Raw genomic sequence first — 22,231 nt, 5'->3', positions numbered from 1 at the left:
TACCACAGGCATCACCATGCCCTGAAACACCCTACATTAGATTACAGATAGTGGATTTGTTAAAACAAAAAAAACAAAAAGGCCACCTACTATTGTATTTATGATAATTTCTAAACTTTAAAAGCTGCAATTTAACCGTAATCAACTAATAAACATCTCTAAAAACTCAGTTATGTCCAACAATTTTAATCAAATTGAGCACAAGTAGGGTTATTGATTTGAACAAACATCAACAGGTTTTTGGATCACTTAGCTATATAGGTTACCAGTAGTATTTATTCTTTTTGAACAATAACAGCAGTGTGCTTTGCCACCACTGATCCAACACTTAAAAAAAGGGCCTTCGACTCACGTTTGTTGCTGCTTTTATTTTGTAGGCCAGTCGTCCGTCTTTCCGGTGCCGGTCTCGCGATCTGCGGTGAACTCGACGCGGCGCGCCGCATCCAGGCCGCGCGTCGGCGCGCCCCTCCAATCAGCGGCGGCGAGCGAAGGCTTGGTCGCCTAAGCAACCAATTACTTTGGACTTTGGGCGTGTCCACTGAGTGGAGGCCGTACCACTTTGTCAGGGGAAGAGGGGGACGTGTAGAAGCAAGTGGCGTGAGGCTGCATATTAAGACTGTTGTAGTGTATCATCATCATCATCAATATTATGATGTCATAGACACCGGATGGCTCTATGAGCTTTAATCCAGCGTATTTCACAGCCTGTTATCTGATTTGGGCTTGATCTGCAACATTTATAATAAAAACAACAACAACATAAAGAAGATCAATTATTCGTTTACGAGCATATGGTAAAGGTAGAAAGGGTAAGTGCAAGCCCATGAACTCTGTATAATGGCAGATTTAAATAAAGAATGTAGTGGCAACATGTCAAGGTCTGATGAGGTCTGAGAGCTTCAGGACAACACCCTGTTTTTTTATTATTTTTTTAGAGCACTGAAGGTGGTGAGGGGGTAAAAAAAAAAAAAAGATCCCCAGCTGCAGAGCCTGATGGAAAATGGACATCATCTTGTCTGTCAGCCTCCTGACGATACATGAGGTCATGGAGGCAGTAATCATGATTATGAGTCCAGCATCAGCAGCATCTCTTTTCCACCGCAACAAATTTTTAATTATTAGGCGATAGCCCTCATAATGATGATGAATTGTGCCGTAATCGTGCGGTAGTTAATCATAAGTACAAGGTTGACTGAGGAGCCAATACTGTATAATTATTCATAAACAGAACTAGTAACATTGACAATATGTTGCCACCAACCTGCACACAGACTCACTTTCACCATTAATGGTTTAGATATTAAATTAAAGACAATAACAACACGGGGTTCTTAATCAACCCGTAATTTTCCCGACAAATTTCAACCGTTTTTTCTTCCTTCACATGTAAAATGTCCCTTTTTTTCTTTTCAGTGGTTTGATGTTGGTCATACCGAACTGTAAAAAAACGTCACAAATCAGACCTTAGTAATATTTAATTTGTAAGTTTAATTCTTAATAAACAACACCGGACTTTCATTGGAGCAGATCTACACTATCAACTATTTGATGTTGCTGAGAAATGCTTTAGATTTGAAAAAAACACATTTTCAGGGACCTCCAATGTAAATTTGTGTTGTTTAAAATTGAAAAACAAGGACAAGGAGCTTTGCAGTTTGTTTTTTTTGCACAAAAACAATACATTTATTCAAGTGTTCTCCAGCACAAGTACATACGGAGCCTTTTATCTTCTCTCTGGACACTAAACATAAGAATGAGGGGTTCAAAGTGGAGAATGACTGCTACATTTGCTGTACGAACTGGTCTTGAGGGAAAGTGTAGAAGCCATTAAAAAACAGTCATGACAGAGAGTAAGTCACACAGGGTGTCAACGGTATCACTGAATATAGAATTATTGACCTGCCTTGAACAGTAAAAAAAAATAAAATGAAATCTTGTTTCTGATTTTAAAAAAAAAGAAGAAAAAAAGCATCAATTCAAAACTACATTTTTGAAAACAGACATGGAGAATATTACGGCATGGAATGTAGGATTAAGAAGCGATGCGTAGTAAGCGTACATTATGCTACAGTAAAAGTTACCTTTTTTTTTTCTCACACGATTTTTCCCACAGATAAGCACCAACTACAGCAATCTCTAGTCTAAAACAATATAGGAAACCTTTCATTATTTGTCATCCTTATTTTTTTTTTCAAGTACAAAGTTAAAATGCCTTTGTTAATATATCTTATATATGAGTGAAATAATAGTTCTTTCTTCCTTTACTACAAGGAACTTAAAAACAGTCATTGTCGAGACGTGTTTTATTTCTCTTCCGATCAAATATATTTAATCTTGATTGGATAAAATGTTTAGCACCATCGGAATACACCTACAATCCCTCTTCTTTCTTTTTTTGTCCTTGTTGTAATTGCTACAAAAGAAACAGAAGCGAAAAAAAACACCACCATGTAGGGCTGTGCAGTGAAGTAGAGAGCGTTCATCTTAAAGCTGTCCATAGGCCGTTATCAAGATCACGTGACGTTACATCTGGATTCACTTGACGAAACAAATCAATACGAAAAGATGCCGACTTGGAGTCTCCCTAGATCTACTGCTCAGAGCACGTTTTGAATCAAATTTGTCACTTGATTTTTAATTCTTAACCTAAGATTTGTTTTTCTAATTCGATGATATATATTAGCAAAGAATTATATTTGTACATCTCATATGTCAAAAAAAAAAAAAACAGCAACCGGAAAACTCTATGTACATAATGTACAAACATGAGGGGATGTAAAGTACAGAAAGAGGGAGGAAGGGAGGGGGGGGGGAATAACATCTGGTTAAAATATCACAAAGCACAGGAGCTCATATCGAGCCCAGTGTGCGTGGACACAAATTTAGAGCAATAAGGTCACTTAAGAAATTAATTACATTTAGAAATTAAATTTCAAATTTTTTTTGAATCTTAAATATGACATAGATAAGATCTGTCTTTATTATCCTCTTTATTCTTTGAGTGCCGACGTCCTCGTCCGACACTGTGTCAGTTTTTCGTTTTGACAAACCGCAGCCTTAAATCCTCCATATTCAGCTCGACACGTTACAATCAAGAGAATTTAGTTTTTGTGAATGTGATCCAAATTTTGGACCATGCACTTAAAATTTGCCAACATGACGACTACGATTTATACGGGAAATGGCGGAGGCCGACTGTCCTTCATACGGGACAAAAATATCACACAAAGAACACAACATGGTTCTGTCCTACATTTTACAATCTCAACAGAAGTAGACATTCTTTGAATCCGGGTGGAAACGTACTGTATCGCTGCTTCAACACAGTCAACAATATGGATGATGGAAGAAAAGGAAAAAAAGAGGTTCGTTTTTTTTTTTACAAATGTCAATCCATCTACTGTACACCGAGTCAAATAACGTAGGTTTCACATATCAAAATCCATTCTTTCACTTCTATTGGCACAGCCCTACTGTATACAAAAAAGTATTACACGAGGGTAGATCAGTTCACATCATAAAACAAAACGAGAAAAAACAAAACAAATTCACAAGAACCAATAGGTTTTCTTTTTTAAAATATCAAGAAAAAAACCCAAAACAGAAAGTATACATATAAAAGTGCTTTATAATGTTGATAAAACAGCACAAAATTGCTATAAAAAAGGTAGAAGAACTTTGTGAAGCCGCACCATATTGTTGAGGATTTGCACCTGACAGTTTTTCAGTTTAGAGCGGTGGAGGTTGAGGAGGAGGAGGAGGAGGAGGAGGAGGAGGGTTACCGGGCCTGGTCGCCATCCCTCCCACCCTCCCTCCCTCCGTCCGTCCGTCCGTCCCCCCCCTCCCTCCAGCCACCACGCTTACTAACAGTTGTACAGTAAAATGTCATTGGTCCGGATGAAACTAGAAAAAAGTAGCTCACCACAGACTTTGATCTTAAGATTTTTTTTTTTTTTCGTTTTGAATGACAGAAAACATCATTTCCCATGTGGCTAGCTTCCTTTTCTGTTTGTGCAGATCCAGGCGGTGGGGCCTGGGAGATTAAACGAGCACGAGTACAAACTGTATAAAAGCTGTAAAATGCAGAAAAGAGGATATGCCCCATTTTGCAGTCGACTGTCTCTCCCGCCTACGTTTCATTGTACGTGAACAAAAGGGCACGGAACAGATTTTCTTTTTCCCCCTAAGTGTAAAATCATCAAACAAGTTTTTTCTTTTCTTTTTTCAGCAACAGGTTAAAGAGCTACGTATTGTCTAAAGTTGTAGTGCCACATGGGACATGATGTTTCTCATCATTTCGGAGCACCATGGTATTGTAACCATATAACAGTAGTACCTTTTATTACCTTCAGTTGTGTATAGAAACTGTAAACAAAGAGGTATATGTGATGTGGTGTTTTGGATTCTCAAGAGACACAGCTCCCCTGACACTGACGAAAAATCGCCTTCCTCTCCACATCTCTGTGAGGCTCAGTAGCTGGAGGCACGGTGGGAATCTGGCCGCCCCCTGTAGCACAGTGCCTTCACGCAGCAGAAACATTTCACATATCTCAAAACCACTTCCTATCTTTCCGATGGTCCCCCCCCCCCCCACCCCCCACCCCCCGCCCCACCGTGGCTTTGCCGTCTCTTTTAAAAAATACATATTTAGCACTTTTCTGTCTCAGTGAGAAGAAAGCATAGTCTCAAGTATAGCTTGCACAAAACAAATCAACATGATAACACTGCTAAAAAGGTAAAATGACATATCAAAATTAAATAGAATAAGAATTTAAAAATTCAAATACAAGAAAACAATGTGAAATCTACGTCAATGTTTCGCTTGCAAATTACACCAGAGTATAACTCGAGGATCAAGGCTCTTATTTTCTAGCCGCAAACATACCGCTGCAGCTCCGAGCGGCTCCGGGCGAGTCGTCGCGCCGCTCAAACACAGGCAAAGTAATCTTTGAGTGGTGCAAACAGGTGGCGGATGACCGGGACGCTCCACGATCTGCCCAGGAGCCTCTGCCTCGCCAGTCGGCTCATGTTGGACACGTCCGTGTAGTGGACAGGGAAACCAAAGATCCTGGCGAGAGGAAACCAGAGCAGCCACATCACGGGACAGGGAGCGAAAACAGGGGCAGACACAGGACGATGATAGTGAGATTTAGATCTCAGAACAAAACCGCTCAGAATAGCTCAATCAAAAGGACGATCTTTCTTACCTCTCCATCTCAGTGCACCAGAGAATGTCCTCCTTCTCGTTCATGTAGACGGGGAAGTGCTGGTCCTTGCCCTGCTTGATGGAATTGGACCTGGTGGTGATGGTCCTCACCTTTCCAAACTACAGACAAAAGGGGCAATGAGAGGAAGCCGGTGAGCACTTCTGGCCGGCTGTTTTTTTCTTCATCTGACTTAAAAGGCGCAAAGCCTGAAACTTTAACCTCTTTCATCGCAGTGACACAGAAGTTCCTCGATTGCTCAGTACCGGTTGCCGCCACCGGGAGCCACCAGTGCACAAAGTTGTGAATTTCCCACCTTGAGAGAACTAACGAATATCCTGTATCCAAACTTGCTGTCATTTTTTCCCCGCACTCACAAGTAGATATCACAGAGGAACTGTCATATCCTTTTCTGTCATTACATCCTTATTTTACCAAATGAATGTGAAACCACAGGTTTTGCGCTTCACCAGGTGATTCATGTCAGAGTATCACATAAAGTACCTTAGCCGTCCTGCCGTGTTCTAAACAGTCCTGGAGGTCCAGCCTGTCGTTGCACATGGCGGACAAAGGCCTGAGAAAGGAGAACGAACAGCAGTCACAACTGGACCTTCATAAAAACTTTGCTATTTGCACAAATTTGATGACTTGACAATCATCTCGCAATCTTTTACTTTGCTGATTGTGGCTTGAAAAAGCCATGTATGATGCAGCTGCCAGGTGGATGTCATGTCAGATATTCTGTAACAATGCACCAACTCGTTAACGTCAACTCTTACTGTACCTGATAAACACTCGGGTGTGCAGCGGATCACAGAACTCACAGTTCAGATTACAAGATCACGAGGGGGGAAACAAAAATAACTTTTGCACATGGTCTTAAAATGAAAACAAATATTTAACTGTTGAATAAAAGTTCAACATGAGCCATGAAGATAACCTCCTTCCTTTGAACGGTGAATGTAAATATAGAGTTTGTCTACATCATGAAAAAAGGTGAAATTTTAAATAAAAGCAAAGCAGGCATGAGCATATTATCAAAATTATTATTTATTTTTTTCCACTTCAAACCGATGAAGATATCAACAATGTCTGAGGAGAGGGTAGACCGGTCGACAGACTGTTAAACCACTAGAAAAAAACACTGTCTGGGCTGTTCACCATCTGCTTTTGAAAAACTTCCAAAAATACATTATGTATATTTTTTTATCTATAACAACTAGTTTTAATAGTTGGTCCAGATCTGCGGGATCTGAGACGGGAGGGGTGGCGAGAATAGTTAAATGACTGGTTTGTCTATATATATGACCTGGATATATACAAAAAAACATAATATAATAAACATAATTATATTTCATCTGTCATAATGTTGAAAGAGTTACTAATAAATTTAGTCCCCTGGTTGCAATCACCCTGTGTATGTCAAAGGCTGCTGCTGCTGCTTCCCTCACCATTCACACACCAACCTGTTCATGCCAGGAAGGTTACCCCAGAAGTAGCGGGCACGGTGGGCAGCAGACACCTCCTTGGCGTCGATCATCACTGGGTTACACTGAAAGCAAAGCAGAGGAACTGAAACCGACAGCAATCAGAGAGCAAACCGAGGTAAGATGCTCTGCTATGCTTACATCCACATATAAGTCTAACATCACACTGTTACTGGTATTGAAAGAAAATCCTAATACAGTTTTTTTATCAACGAAAGTCAATTAAAAAAGTCAAGCGAACACAAAGTATCAGATCATTTTAAATTAGAACATAATTTAAACAATAGCTGATCAGATATTTTTTTAGAACAAACCCCAATATCTATATCTGTGAATACATTACATTAAAGGTAGCGCATTAAAGTGTTACATCAAGATTAAGCGGGTCAACTTTCTCTTCTAATGATCCGCTTCTAACGACAACGAAGTGGTGCCACAAGGGGGCATTCATAATCCGTCCGAGACCACTCATCAGTGAAGAGATGCTGACCTCTAAAAAGCGAGAGATGTCCCTCTTATCGCTGACGCCCATGGCGACCACATTCTCAAAGAGCCAGAAGAAGGGCCGCTCTTCCCCCTCCTTCGGCCGAGCCTCGTGGAGCAGTCTGTAAAACTCAAAGAACAGGCGGCCGGTGCCCTCTGTGGGGGGGGGGCACGGACGGCCATTAGGCAAATGCTGAAATGTAGTAAAGGACACAAACTGATGATGTTCTAGTGAGTTTTTCTTTTCAGACCGTTAGCCTTCTTTAATTTGAAACCAGATGAAAGGGAAGTGAACATGATGTGACCTACCAAAAAGACCTTTCCTAGCGGGGTTGACTATAGAAAGGTCATTGCACGGGCTTCCTCCAATGACTAGGTCAAAAGGACCCCACTCGTGTATCTGTCCACAGATAAGAGACAAGAGTCAGAAACAAGAGGGATAAAGACGGAGACAGTATAGATAAGTACAGTATAGGAGATTATACACTAATGAAAGTTGTTTTCTTTCTGCCAATCGATGCCCTAGATCCTGCAAACTAGTCCTGTAGGCTGTGGCTTTTTAAACCTCTTTGTTATTGTCTTTTAGTCTCCACTTTCTACCTTAGCTGAGTTCACGCACTTCGGTTACGAGGAAAGGTAGCAGTCCAGACAAATCTGGCATGTTAAGGAACCTCAGTGTCCAGGCTTCAGAGAGAGAACAGATTTTCACTCACATGTTTGCGCGTGACGTTCCTCACGTCGCCAACGTACATGATGCGACCCTGATGCCGAACTATGCCCACAGTGATGGAGTCCTCGCACACTTCAGAGGCCACGTAGCGATCGACTTGGATGCCGAGCTCTTTCAGCACCAGCAGTCCTGCACAGGACAGGTCGGAAAACACAGAAAACGTTTTCTGAAGTCCATGTCTGAAAACAGCTTTAGAGAAAAAGGAAGACGGGTGTTTCCTTGACTAACCTGTTGCTATGCCGTCAAATAGCGACAAGACACGAATGGGCTTCCTCTTCTCCACCATGACTGGGGCGTAAAGCTTTGGTGGATCCTGAAACACAACACAGAGAGAAAAGGGGGGTGGGGGGTGGGGGGGGGGGGGGGAGAAAATGAGAAACGCAGGGGGAAAAAAAACAAAGACTCAAATTAGTGGGATTATTTTTCCCGTTACTCACAAAGTCCTGGTCGTGATTTTTGGCGAAGAAGTGCTGGAGGCGGCTGGGCCAGTCGCTGCGACGTTCCAGCAGACCGAACACACCCGTCTGGCCGCACATGTAGCAGTTCCACGGGTCCTCTTTGATGGCAGCGTGGGCCGCGCCTTGGCCCACGAGGAGGTCGACACACTCCACACAGAAACACCTGAGCACAGGCGAAGGAAAGATAATAGCACAATGAGTGATAAACCTCGTTAGTATCTAGTCAAAGTCACAATAAGCTCACAGACGTGTACATTTTTTAACCCAAAAAATACTACCACAGGCTCACTCATTTATTGTAATCATTGTTTTTATCTTATGCATTCTAGCCAACAGTAGAGGCATTTCATGTCTGTATGTATGTATGTATGTGTGTATGAACCGTCTTTGGCATGTGCATTTGTTCTTTTTTAACCACTTCATGATTTCACGTATGCTGTAAATACTCAAAATCCCAACGAAAGTGTCTCGATTGAACAGTTCCAAAAGCAAATGCCCTATTTTCTCATATTGGAAAAAAAATGTTACAGTGCCCAGCTGTTGTCGGAGATTATTATGAATTCGTGACCCGTTTTTCACGGATTTATCTCTTTGGCTGCGTTTGGGGTTGAGAATTACAGATAAGCAAGTGATGCTGGAAAAATATTAAGAATTGGACAAATGCATTGTTGGTTTTCGTATCAATGGGATTTACTTTACATTAACAAAAGCACAGACAATCTCAGACCTTATCCTTTACTGTAGTTCTGAGCGATAAATGACTGATAGTTGTCTTACATCAATCAGGTCAGAAACGGGAAAGGGAGTCTCTGTTTTGCACCTGCAGGGCCTCGTTTAAACGGTTCTGAATGAGAGTTTTGAGAGCGTGATTGTCCAAATGTCAAATGCCAACATCTTTAACACACAGCAAACCATTGTTCACCGATCGGTCCAAAGTGTATCGAACAATACTCAATCTGTTCTATGCGGTATTTTCTTTAGATTTGAATCTAACAGACTGCCAGTGTCAGGATACTTTAATCAGACTATTTCTTTGTAGTTTTTCTTTTCTTTTCTACTCGCATACAACCACACTTAATACAATATTTTTTCTTTTCCACTGGACCTCCCATGGTGGGGGCCTGACATCACTGCCATGAGATGTGTGACATCAATACAAAGCCCCTATTGTGTGTCGGCTATGTGTCGATGATGGTACTTATCCCGCAATCTGTGTCGGAGAAACAACTGTAAATTTGAATCAGCGACACACAAACTACTGATCTGTACAAATGTGGTGTACTTGTGTTCATAGGGATCCAGACCGTATTCTGGCAGAGCAAATTTAAAAAATGAGCTCCCAGAATTCGTCTGGGTCCCGGGCCACATAGCCCCCACACCAGAGCAAAGAAACCAGTAGAAAACCTCACCGACAACAGTTGTTGTTTCCACACATGAGCACCTCTCGTCCTCCGCAGCAGATAGTGCAGTACGACTGGTAACCGTCGTCGTCATATTGGTACGCACATTCTAGGAAGCAGTTCTGTGTGTGGGGGGGGGGGGGGGGGGGGGGGGGGAATGTGTTTTAAAGTCAGAGAGCAGAGAGGATATTATATATTATAAAAACATATTCAGTTTATTAATAGTTTAAAGGAGCCGTGATTGCAGGTGGGAGTCGACTCTGAGATTTGTATTTTACCTTACAACTCTGGCACATTCCTCCACCAAACAGTGGGTGCTCACGGCTGACGTTCAGACTTCCACAGGAGATACAGATGTCTGCAGAACGAGAAGGTGAAATATGTCCGTGTTGAACAGGAGGAGGTCAGAGAGGTGTGAACACTCTCTGCTGCCACACACTTCAATGGAATTATTTGAACAGCTGTGACGCAGGTCGAGAATCTACCGAGCTTAAGCTGGTATGTTTGGAGAGGGCACACAAGGGGAGACAGTAAGGCAGCGAGGAATCACGGAAACGTTATTTCTTCTTCTGCTCTGCTCGTATTGTTTGATTAACGCAGACACATGAGTTTTCTTGCATTGCTTGTCAACGACAAGGCCAAGTGCAAAGCGTCTGGGTGTTCGATCAGAGGTCAGAGGCCCCCCGGCGCTGCTGCGAGCCAGAGCACGCGGAGGACACAACACTCACCCTCTATGCTGCGGCACTTTTGTCTCACTTCATAAACGAGCCGCTCTGAAAACACAAAACAAGGTGAGAGTGAGCGGAAATGTGGGTTAACACAATCTATATTTAATGCTGTGTTTGTCAAAAGTTCAAATTTTGTTTCCTTTCCATTGCCAAATGGTATATTTCCTGTAGAGGAGGTGTTTCTGTTTGCAAATATATTTAATTAAAAAATACAATATAAATGTCAATATTATTATTATTACATTATTATATCATTATATCAGACAGACTATTTATGTAAATACCAAAACAACAAAGGCCCAAACATTTCGCCCTGTGGCACACCACATTCCAAGAGGACCTATTCTGATTATTCTGGCATTTAATCTTAATCTTAATCTGACTGCACAGCAGCACAGTTGAAATTTGCTTGACATTCTTCAGCAGAATATTGTTTTTTTTCAACTTTAAAAATTCTTAAAAAGCAAGTGAAATCGTTCTGTTTGGGGCTGACGTTGGGAGAAATAATCAGATGTTCATGAATATGATTGAGGACTAAGAGTGGGAATATGCACGAGAGGTTATCAAGCACTAAATTATTCAGAAACCTTTTAAATGTTAAACTATAACGCCCTCATTTAAATTACTACATATTTTCACAATAGCTTTTCTAATTATACTAATTTTGGGGCCAGTTTTGTGACTGAATCAGTTACGACTACTCAGCACAGATGAATGACTCATTACTAAAACATCTTGCAGCAAATTAGATGAAGCACATTCGCGAATAAACTCAAACAAACATCTATTCATTGTCTTTCAAACGGTCTGAGGCTTTTTGTCTAGTCCCATCACTCTTCTCCGACCGATTACTCTGGCGTACAACTCCATCGAGTCCTCCCCGAGGGGTGGGACGTAGAGTTCACGACTAATACTTAACCCAATAAATGAGGCACCCTACCTCGTGTCCTCTCATCAATGATGTCCTTGACCTTGGGTTTCTCCGCTGTGCTTTTGCGAGGCTTTTTGGCTGGAGGTGGCGTGTAGGCTGCGGCTTCTGGCTCCACAAATATCTCGGGGTAAACCTCTTTGTATGGGTTACGCTCCTCTGGAGGTGCACAGCATATCAGTCAATTAATATCACAGACATGAAGATGTGATCAGAGCGGCTTGTTCATGAATGAAAAAATTTGAGCTTCAGACTATTGACTTCCTCTTACCCTCCGGCGGCTCTAAGGCCTTGGGTCCAGTGGGTTGAAATCCCGTCATAGCCCATTCAATCATCTGCTTGTTCAGCATCTCTACCGATTTGGAGGTTTCTGTCTCATCACTGTCGGGGCAGGCCATGAAGGCTTTGCCCGCCCGGCTGCTAGCCACCTAAGAAAACATTCATGACTTACTGTAGATTTTATCCTCAGTTTATTTAGAGAATGGATAATCTGCCGATTCATTGTGATCAATGTCTCAACTAGGACGCAGCTACATACCAGTAGTATCCCTAAAAGAGGATCGTGATTACATTTTTCATACAGTGTGACTGTTTATAATAAAAACAAATTTGTGATGGCACTTTAATTAATGGAAGTGAACTTGAACTCAACTTGCACTGTACTTGTTTTTCTGTTTTTATTGGGTATATCTATAAAAAGACTATATTATAATGAGGCACTGCTATTATATAACTTTGTTATATACATTTTTTTTTAATCACAGGGCTATGGTACTCACCTGTAGCACTTCGTAGATGGCTTTCTTGTACATGGGCTGCTTGTTGTAAGTTGGTTGGTGAAAGGCATTGCTAAAGGAACTTAAAGGCATGAGTTTCTCTACGCAGACCTGTAAATACACACAGAGAAACTAATAATTTTTCCTGCTGTCTTGCATTAAATATAGTGTTATTGTTGAATAGAAAAGTGTCAAAAGATTAAGGACTTATGTTAGTAGTGGAAAAGAGCAATTGGTTGGACAATAAGCAAAAAAAAACCTGGTTATAAAACGTGTTTTGTTTGATTCCTTGTGAAATCAATCATCATTGTCGACGTTGGCTCGACACACTCACCACTGAGAATTTTCCATCTCCAAACCACATGACCCATCTGGTTCCCTCAGCAGCTCGGCTCCGTCCCGTCATCCACCAAGAGACGATGCGGCCTGGCCACCACGAGAACCCTCGCAGCTTCCCCCAAACCAGCTCGCCGATGCCAAAACCACGACCGTCCTGCAGCCAAGATAAAGGACAAATCATCACCGCTCCATATTCACCTCTGGGTGTAGCTGTGAAACTTATCTAAACACCATCTGTCTTAAGTGTTTTTTTCATTTTTGAGTGAGATTGAAAACCTTACATATTGTAATATTTGTAAATATTGTAAAATAACAATAATTTAAGGTGATTACTTCAGAATATCTAGAACAACACAATGTTTTACTATCTAAATATATTAATATAATATGATATGATATATGATATGACATTGTATCACATGAGCAGCACATGCTCAAAATGAAGAAGCTGCATGAAGAAGGGAGATTTAGCACTTTGGTTTGAAAATGAACAGTTCAATTAATAACTTTACTAGCCAATTAATTTCACGTAGATCCAAATCCATATATTCAAATCCAACTCTGTGCTTAAATTAGCAACTTAACATGTAAAAAATTTAAATAGTTGTATAAAGCCTGTGCAAAGTCTGGTACATTAGCTCAAGTGACATACCTTTATATGTTGAGAAGAATTCCTTTTATATACTGTAAATATATTTTAGTATTAAGTATACATCTATTATTTGCTTGAAGCTACATATTGTGTCTACAGGAGAAAAACAAAAAAACAACTGCAAGACACCAGTTTTTCATGCTGCAACATTCCATCAAATCTGCGCGAATGTAACTGTCTTGCAGATGTCATCTACATCATATTTTGTGAATTACCCCAGAATTCAACGTGACATTTATCCCATACTCGTGGCTGACAGCTGTATAACACCCCAGATGAATAATTTCCCCTAAGATGAAAGGCTAATTGACTCCACAAGGATTAACCCTGGCTTTAAATCAAACCCCTTTTTCCAATAGACATCTATGTTGTGATCTCTAGAATCAATGGCACCGAGTAGAGCACCTTTCGCAGTAAAGAAACAAAAACAAGGGAAATGGAAGTAGCCTGATAATTCCTGTATGTTTTTTGTTTTTTTGAAACATTATTCCTGAGAAAAATGTCCTCTCGCAGGGTTTTGTCTAGGCCGCGTCCCGTCCCGCCACCATTTTTGGTGCAATCGGTTCAGTGCTGTTTTGTGGAATCCCGCTGACGGACTGACAAACCAACAATCGGCCAGAAAACATATGCTGTAATGATCCTACCTCGTACTCTGGCTCAGTGTCTACAGACTTGGGGCAGGTCTTGTCTCCACCTGCGATGGCGACAGGCTCAGGGGTCGTGGCCACAGTGGGGGAAGCCGGGTCAGTGGGCTGCTGCTGCTGCTGCTGCTGCTGCTGCTGCTGCTGCTGCTGCTGCTGTGGCTGAGGCATCTGCTGATGTTGTTGTTGTTGTTGTGGCGGCTGCTGTTGCTGCTGCTGCTGTGGTAGCGACAGCTGTGATTGCTGTTGATACTGAGGCTGAGACTGAGACTGACACTGAGGCGGCGGCGGCGGCAGCGGCTGCTGCTGCTGCTGCTGCTGCTGCTGCTTTGAAGGCTGCGGGTGCTTTACAATTGAGACCTCTTCTTTCTGGGTGTCCGTTTCATTCTCCTCGTGATCCTTCATTGTGTTCATCGCTGACATCAGTTTGGCCTTTTTCTCTGCCTGAAACACAGTGAAGTGAGAGCAGAGATAAAGACAATGCGTTTCACATGATGTGTGCAGCCACTGACTATCAAGACTGCGTTTTGATCCAGCTAGATGTATTACTTTTCTAAATATAAATTATTGGAAATAAACCATCTTTCTGAACAGACATGGAGCACCATCTGCACTTATCATCGTTATTATTAGAATTACATTAAGTGGTTGTGTTTCTGGCAAATGGGCAAATGTAAGTCCAATATTTACGTCAGTTTTGCGCTCGACCTGAAGGAAAACTGTGTATAATAATATATTCACTATATTTACTAACTCGTCATTAACTTTGTATTTCTGCTGTTTGGTGCTGGACAGATACTATACAGTCAGTCCTTCCCATACAAATGCAGTTTAAATGATTCACTAATAGCAATCAAGTATTCCACATGTAGTGTTCACATTGGGTAATTTCATTCATAACAACACGTTCACAACAAAACAGTTTGTAGCTTACTACTTCCAGTTGCCATGTGCAGTGACTCTTTTAAACTTATTTAAACAACGTGTTTGGACTGCCGCAGTGTGTCAGGACAATCTCCGCCTGCTCTCCCAGCATAAACTCACTGTGTGTGTGTGTGTGTGTGTGTGTGTGTGTGTGTTTGTGTGTACGTGGGTTTTCTGTGCACATTTTAGCGCCATGTGACATCTTCCTCTACTCACACCGCCATGGCTCACTGAGCTGTTTTTGGCCTCCCGCTCCTGCTCTGCTCACGTTTGGGGATTTTCACAGTGCGTAAAAAATCCTCACTCACTGCTGCGGGTATGTTACACGAGTGGAGTGTAATCCCTTCACCCTGACCATTCAGACAGGGATCGGGAGAAGGACAGGATAAATCTCTTCTGATAGTTCTTCACTTCATAAAACCTCTTTCACATTACACATAGTCAAATATGGATGGCTGCATACATGTGCATCATCATTGTATGCTCCCATGGCCGCGCAAGACTACCAAGTGAAACTGGATTGAGCTGAACACAGCACGAAGTGCACCTCACCTCCGCCGCATACGTGCGGAATCTTGATTGTGGGAGTCTGGGCGCCTTTGTAAACACGTCTTTATCTACGCCTGCAAGGCCCATTCATCAACGGCGGTGTATACAGTAACTCTATAGTGTCCATGGCTGCAGCGGAGAGTTCACTGGGTTTGTGGTACCTGACACTGAACCGCTAGGTCGATCAGAGAGGACGAGACGTAGCCGGGACTTAAGCCTCTCACAGTAAATCCCCAACAGCTGCACTCGTTCTGATCTCTTTCTCTCAAACACACACACACACACACACACACACACACGGTAGGGACTCGCGTGCTAACTTTCTTTTTCTTTCTCTCACTCTGTTTTTCCTTCACGTACACACACACACACAGAATATATATCTGCAGTCCTGTATGTAAACACGTGTTAGTCATACTATAGGCTCCACGTGACAGCAGCGCTGCCCAGCTGTGCTTACTTTCCTCCCGTCTTTCTCAGCCTCTCAGGTCTCACACACGCTGTAAAAGGCCCAGAGCCGGACTGAGAGTGTCAGAAGAGAGGGAAAAAAGGCAAGTCGGCGAGAGAGACCCAGAGAGAGAGTTTAGTACAATCCCCCCGTCCTCTCTCTCTCCCATAAACAATAGCGCCTTTAAGGGGAGGTGGTGCCTCGGCGGCGTGGGGAGGGGTATCTGCGCAGAAGAGTAGAAACATGTGCCGTTCAATCAAGAGGCTCTGCTGTGGTTTATATATATCTGTACCGTAGTGCTGGAGGGATGGTTCAAAGCCCTCAGCCATGTGTGTTAGGCCGCTTGGCTCCAGCGCAAGCACACTGGCGTTAGTGTTCGACAGCCTGCTCTGGATGTGTGGTTCCAGATGGTGAACCTGCAAAAACTAACAAATGTCAATTAAACTGCTAAATGTGTTGTGTGTACGGGGGGGAGACGATCGGTAATCATGTTGGCAAGTGAGGGGAGCAGTCACCGGTGCAGTCGCACACGAATGAGCTGACGGAGTAACTACGAATTTATGAATTTTAGTCCAGCTTCTCCGCAATGGCCCCCCCCCCCCCCCCCCCCCAAAAAAATCACGTGCTGCATACTGGTGGATCTGAAAAATGCCAATTAGCCCGCTGCTGAGCGGCTGTTACGGTGTTCCTTTTGGTGTGTTTTGGGTCAGACTGTCTCCAGGGTTCCTTGTCCTCAGAGCCAATGAGAAAGTGACGCCGAAAATGCCAGTGGGGGAGGAGTGAAAGTACAGTGGCTATAGGGAACCAGATATTTGTCTCTGGACTTCTTCCCAGTTGTAAATGCCCCCTTTTGGGGGCCTCACAGTGTGTGTGCAGCTCCACCGGCAAGACAGGCCCTCCGAGTCTAAAGGGGAAAGTAGGAAAGGAGGTAGCAGGGACACAATGCGGCCTTTATCATTTACGCACGCCTGCCTGTCACTGACAGCACAGAAATACCAGCACTTATATCTGCTGTCACGCTGTGCTGAAGACAAATACCAAAAATGACAGCAGACATACAGTAGATGTATAAGCACGGGGGCGGAAATGTGTTTAAACAAACCTCACAGGGGAAAATATCTACTCCTTTTTCCTCTCGGGGAAACTATGTTATGTAAAAATGCAAAGGAAAACCCAAACATAAGTTACTGTACTTACAGTTATCGTGGGATTTCTTCAAGGGATAAAGTGAGAACAGAAGCTCCGCGGGCTGCTGGCAGGGTGTAGAGACATGTTGGGAGCACAATAAGGGATAATCTGACTTTGAGACTATGCAGCATGATACCCTGAGGGCTGCAGGGGTGAAAGAGTGCACCGAGAGGCAGAAGAGATATTGGTCTCTCGGGTGTGCAGATGATACTTTTAATATCCAATCCGGGCTGTACTTGTTAACACGAAGGTCACGTTTGCCGTGCAGCTTCAGTTATTTATAAGACAACAAACTGTCTGTTATGAAGTTGTTAACTTTACAAGGAACATTTCATTGTCCCTAAGGGTCAGGCGAATCAAAAGTGCAGTTGCTGAAATGAAACCTGGTGCAGGAAACCGTGTAAAAGCTCACATGTGACACGGAGACAGCAAGCCTCGAACAGATCCGATATAGGAGGAAAAGATGTTAAAGTAGCAGGCGGCGTGCCGTTCGGGTCGATTCTGCATTCTGCAAACTCTGATCAAAGGTTGAAAAAGAAAAAAGGAAAAAAAGGAAAAGCGAAATAAACTGTCAATTAACGTTACTTCCTCACGCGACGCGGCAGCGGGCCCTTTGAAGCAGCACAAAAGAGTCTGACCTTTGAATGCAGCAGTTTCTCATGTGCAACAGGCGGCGGAGGCGCAGCGGGGGCTGTTTGGTGTAATTGTCTGACGGATAGCGCGGCGGAATATGTCATCAGCGCAAAGACGTCGGGCTTATCTGCCGATCAAGACTGCGGCCAAACGGCAGAGAGCTCCCCGAATCACAACAGGTGTACGTCAACGCAAGATGCCATCAGATCAGGAAAAATCTGACAGTGCACAAGTGGCAGGTTCTGCTGTGCAGCGAATGTGTCCACTGCATTCATTAGCCTGACTTTCAGCACAGATCCCTACAAAGGCAGCGTATTTCACGAGTGGCCTTGGGGGGTCACACCGAAAGGGGCCATCTGGTTCTCATTGTGTTGCGTCCTTTTAAGACATAATTAGGAATATTACAGGGTCGGCGATGAATACATAAACAGAATTCCCCATAAATCCACAAGTGGGCTTGTTAATAAATGCCCCCCCCCCCCCCTGAGGAGGCTGCTCGGTTCACTCCAGAGAGCTGATCTTTTCAAGTTATGAAAATCACTGTTCTTAATAGTGAATCTATGGGCCGGGTCAGAGAGAACAAAGTGCACCATGATAGGAAGGAGAGGGCTTTGAGGCCTACAAAACAACTTTGGCTGCATGTTAGGCAAGGTTAAATTGTGCTTGCTCTAACGAAACAAAAAAAAACACAACTACGTTTTTAAAGGTACACAAACTTGAACTAAAAGAATAATAGTTCTCTTGACATTTCTAGGCACTGCTATGAAACAGGAAATAGTTCCAGCACATATTCACCCCCAAGGGGGAAAACTTTTTTCATGCAAAGCAACTTTTTCCCAAACACGGCCGAAGCCCGTTCACTCTTCCTTTCCTTCTTTTTTTTTTTTTTTTTAAAGACACGGTTTCCCTTTAAGCTGAGCGGAGCAGATGGTCCACAACAACTCTCGTGGAAATACCTGAAGTCAGCATATTCCCCCCTTTGCTAAAAGCTGGCTAATCACACATGCACACTATCCCCCCCGTGTTATCAAACAAACAACGCAGTGCACATACCCATACACGCCAGCGCGCAACCCTCATAATCCAGTGTGGGGCTTGAGTTTTTTTTCACCCCCACTCTCGGGGTAGAGGAGATCGCTTAAAAAAAGAAAGCATGAACATTTCTTTGTCTGGGAATTCAGGGTCAGGTGATTGCCGACAGGAATCCTGGTTGGCTGGAGAGGACTTGCAAAATGTTGGCAGCGAGCCAAGAGGCTGTCTTGCAAGCAGGGCTGGAAATTTGCTGCAAACCTCATTTTCACCCTCATATCCATAGCACAGAGTTCATTTCCATAGCTGGGGGAGGGGTCAGGAGAAGAATAGGGGAGGGAAGCGGAGAGGGAGAGACGGAGAAGTCCGCTGTAACGCAAGGCGCGTGAAAAGAGAAGAGAGACCCTGGAGAAAGTGCAAGATGGCAGTAACACGTTCAGCCACCATGTCCTTCCCTGTTGCAGGAGCATGCAACAGCAACATGCTCTGTGGCGAGGGAGGAAACCAAAAGCCAAGTAAGGCTGTGAATCACATTACTCTTCAGGAAAGGGCTTTGACGCCAAAAGAAAGTCTCTGCGATAACGAGATCAAAGCCTGCAACGCGCCAGATGAGAAGAAAAGGGGGAAGAAAAACATGTACGGTCACAATTTGCATCTCGCAAATCCCCTTAAAACTCAGAGTAGTAACACTTGTTTAAAGAAACTCCACCTCTTGTTTGGCGAACGCAATCTGCCTATTGGCCTCATATTTTACGACATTTCACTCGTGGGACTCTGCTAATACGGCAATATTTCCTCCCGGGGGAGACATTTTTACGGCCGCTCCCCGAGCGGAGGGGGGTGGGGAGGCAGAAGAAAAGAAGGAAGACCCCACGTCGATGCTCCGGAGACTCCTCATTATGCAATGGATGGAAGGTGCACCACTACATCTCGTTACTACAGGAAGTCATATGTAGCATGGCAAAGTAATGAGCAATGTGGTGAGCTTTGTGTTTATACAGATTCAATTCATGCTGGATTTAATGTTCCACAAAAGTAATTTAGAGCTTGGATAAGTTGTCACATTTGTTAAGGAGGATGAACATGTGATCATTCAGGATGTAGTAAAAATCCAGACATGCAACAAAATGACCAACACATCAATCTCACCACAGGGTCCGAGATTTACGTAGTACCTGTTCTCTATCTTTTGATCATACCAGATCAGGTCATGTAGTTGTAAAAAATCTTACTGTCTTGAGCTTTCACCTGATCAAACTTTGTTTTGAAGATCATGTGATGCAATGAAAAGCTTCAAAACTGTGAGTAAGTGGAGTTTGTAGTGATGACATTTGCACAACTATTGTCCAAGGTCAACAATAGGTTTACAATCTCAATTTTTAAGACAAGCCAAGAAAAACGTGGAACGCGACAATCTCCATTTGCTGAGGAAGTCCAGTTGAAACAATCAAAAGCTCTAGAATGGTTACAAAATGGAACTAGTGGTGAGATTGTTTTGTCAACTACTGCTGCCAGAAATAAACTATAAACTGTATGTTTGCAGAGAACGCTTCATTGGAAATAGTCCCGATGTAATCTGTTAACGACGAAAAACCTTCGTTCCAACTGACTCTGCTGCTGTGGCCAGTGTTGACACAGTTTGGGGGGGGGGGGGGGCGTCAAGTGCCCCGGCCAAATACATTGGGTCATATGGCGAAAAAAAGTTGAACCTGGCTCAACTTTTGCCGCAATGCTATGCCATCTGGCAAGATGCTGCATTACCATTATGGGGTGAAAGGGAAATTATGGGGCGGCCCCTGGTAACTTAATGGTCAAGGTGCAATGCCATATAACCACAAGGTCCCTTGTTTAATAGCTGGAAGCTTGTTGCATGTCATACCCCCCCCCCCCCCCCCCCCCATGGTTCCAGTTTCTCTACATTGTCAAATATATAATAAAAACAGGGGTAAACCTTAAAAGTTTGGTTGAACCGACCCTTTACTCCAAAGTAACTAACACACTCAGAATCATGCAAACCCAAATTTACTCCAACATTTTCCTCCAGGAAGCCTGAATCATGTCAAGGCATCAAAACACATGTTCAACCGCAGCTGCATGTGATTTCTCCTCCGCTAACACAATAGACAAGAACAAAGCCAGGAAACGCAGGAGCCGACTGAGCCAACGGCGCTGGAAAGCCAACGAAATAAATGGTACCTCCATGAGATATTAAAAATGACCCATCAAATACACTTGGCCGTGAAAGAAACCCCCACGAGCCGCGCCTGTCACTCGCTCTGCTGTTCGGTGGTGGCCCGACAGAGCTGGGGTACTCACCTCCATCTTCCACTTGGCCAGCCACTCCTCTCTGGTCCGCTTGCTAATGTAATAAGGGTCACCAGCCTGGAAGGTTATTCTGGGCATGGGCCTCTGACGAAGGCTGATCTCCCAATCAACTCCCCCACGCAGCCTGCCTCGACCTCCCTGTTTAAGGTGTTACAAAAAAAAAAAAAAAAAAGTTAGCTACTTGTTTTTGCTCCTTCCTTTGAGCATCCTATGAGGATGCATCCAAAATATGTATTAAATCTGTGCCTCCAATCTATCAGCGGTGGACTCTAGTTAACAAGTGAGTCAACTGAAGTTGGGACAATAGATAGATTTGTCTCATTTCAAAAAAGATAATGACTCGCACGTTTGTGCAATCGGCTTGTGATCGGTCTGGCAGCAAGTGGTGATGCCACAGCGTCTAGATGACAACTCCCTGGCAACAGTCTCAAGGTCACCGGCACCAACCGGCACCAGGAGCTCCCAAGTGTATTTGATATTTCAATTCTATACACCACTAGGTACCATTTCTACAAGTTTGAGTACAAGTTCAAAGACGAGAGAAATAATCTCTGTGGAGACCTTGGCGATCGGGCAAATGTACCAAGCTTCTATTCTAGCAATGGTGTAGATCCAGTTACACTTTTTAGTGCAAGCTTTCACCGGACATTTGTGAGAGAGCCGGTGGCACGAGGTTTAATGATACACAGAAATAAACTAGGTACAGTATACTATGCAGGATTTGTCAGTTGCTGCCTGGGAACACACTATTCGAGTGTGTGTGAGAGAAAGAGCAGATGTGGTTGAGTGAGCTAGAGAGTGAATGAGTGAGTGAGTAAAAGGGAACAGAGCAGTGACTCAGTGTCTTTCTGAGTGTTTCATGGTGGTTGTACGTTCGACAAATAAACGCACTCACACCTCGGCAAACAACCCGGCAGGAAGGGGGCTGGACAAACGAGAGTATCCATGACGACACACAGACAGAGAGCGAGAGACGGAGAACGGCGATGTAACCTTGTAACCCATCACACTGTAATCGGCTGGGGGTTGCGCAGAACACCCACCGCCCAAAGGTTGTAGCCCAGAAGCGTCCGTCCAGAACACGGCAAGATAAAAATACAGGCAGAGGTCAGGGCCTCTGCAGATAAATTCACAAAACACCACACACTTATAGTGGGTCATATGTCAATATATATATTTTATTTTTTTAACAATGAAAATCCTGCATTTTATACCTTCTTAGGATTAGTTTAGTTATTTACTCCCATGTCTGTCCATTCAATATGAAACTGGAGCCAGTAGCTGATTAGCTTAGCTTAGCATAAAGACT

General features: G+C 43.3%; 1 protein-coding gene across 4 annotated transcripts in view; it reads right to left on the bottom strand.

Moving 5' to 3' along the window:
* Window positions 1-4,601: 4,601 nt before the first annotated feature.
* dnmt3ab (DNA (cytosine-5-)-methyltransferase 3 alpha b) overlaps window positions 4,602-22,231 on the bottom strand; it is a 33,698-nt gene continuing 16,068 nt past the window's right edge. Inside the window, exons 6-23 of one of the 4 annotated variants that reach the window (XM_035610388.2) lie at window positions 20,914-21,060; window positions 13,830-14,270; window positions 12,529-12,687; window positions 12,198-12,305; window positions 11,690-11,846; window positions 11,431-11,577; window positions 10,491-10,535; window positions 10,041-10,120; window positions 9,772-9,884; window positions 8,342-8,525; window positions 8,133-8,217; window positions 7,888-8,033; window positions 7,484-7,574; window positions 7,182-7,330; window positions 6,656-6,756; window positions 5,709-5,778; window positions 5,208-5,326; window positions 4,602-5,068 (exon numbers count right to left, since the gene is read on the bottom strand). In XM_035610388.2, the coding sequence (XP_035466281.2) occupies window positions 4,927-5,068; window positions 5,208-5,326; window positions 5,709-5,778; window positions 6,656-6,756; window positions 7,182-7,330; window positions 7,484-7,574; window positions 7,888-8,033; window positions 8,133-8,217; window positions 8,342-8,525; window positions 9,772-9,884; window positions 10,041-10,120; window positions 10,491-10,535; window positions 11,431-11,577; window positions 11,690-11,846; window positions 12,198-12,305; window positions 12,529-12,687; window positions 13,830-14,270; window positions 20,914-21,060 (2,484 nt within the window). In that variant the 3' untranslated portion in view covers window positions 4,602-4,926. The remainder of the gene's footprint in view (window positions 5,069-5,207; window positions 5,327-5,708; window positions 5,779-6,655; window positions 6,757-7,181; window positions 7,331-7,483; window positions 7,575-7,887; window positions 8,034-8,132; window positions 8,218-8,341; window positions 8,526-9,771; window positions 9,885-10,040; window positions 10,121-10,490; window positions 10,536-11,430; window positions 11,578-11,689; window positions 11,847-12,197; window positions 12,306-12,528; window positions 12,688-13,829; window positions 14,271-20,913; window positions 21,061-22,231) is intronic. The other 3 variants (XM_035610389.2, XM_035610390.2, XM_035610391.2) reach the window with 3 other exon arrangements.

Source organism: Scophthalmus maximus, chromosome 15, assembly GCF_022379125.1.
Source record: "Scophthalmus maximus strain ysfricsl-2021 chromosome 15, ASM2237912v1, whole genome shotgun sequence".
Lineage (NCBI taxonomy): Eukaryota > Metazoa > Chordata > Actinopteri > Pleuronectiformes > Scophthalmidae > Scophthalmus > Scophthalmus maximus.
Note: the sequence above shows the minus strand (reverse complement) of the source record. Positions and strands in the feature narration are given on the sequence as shown.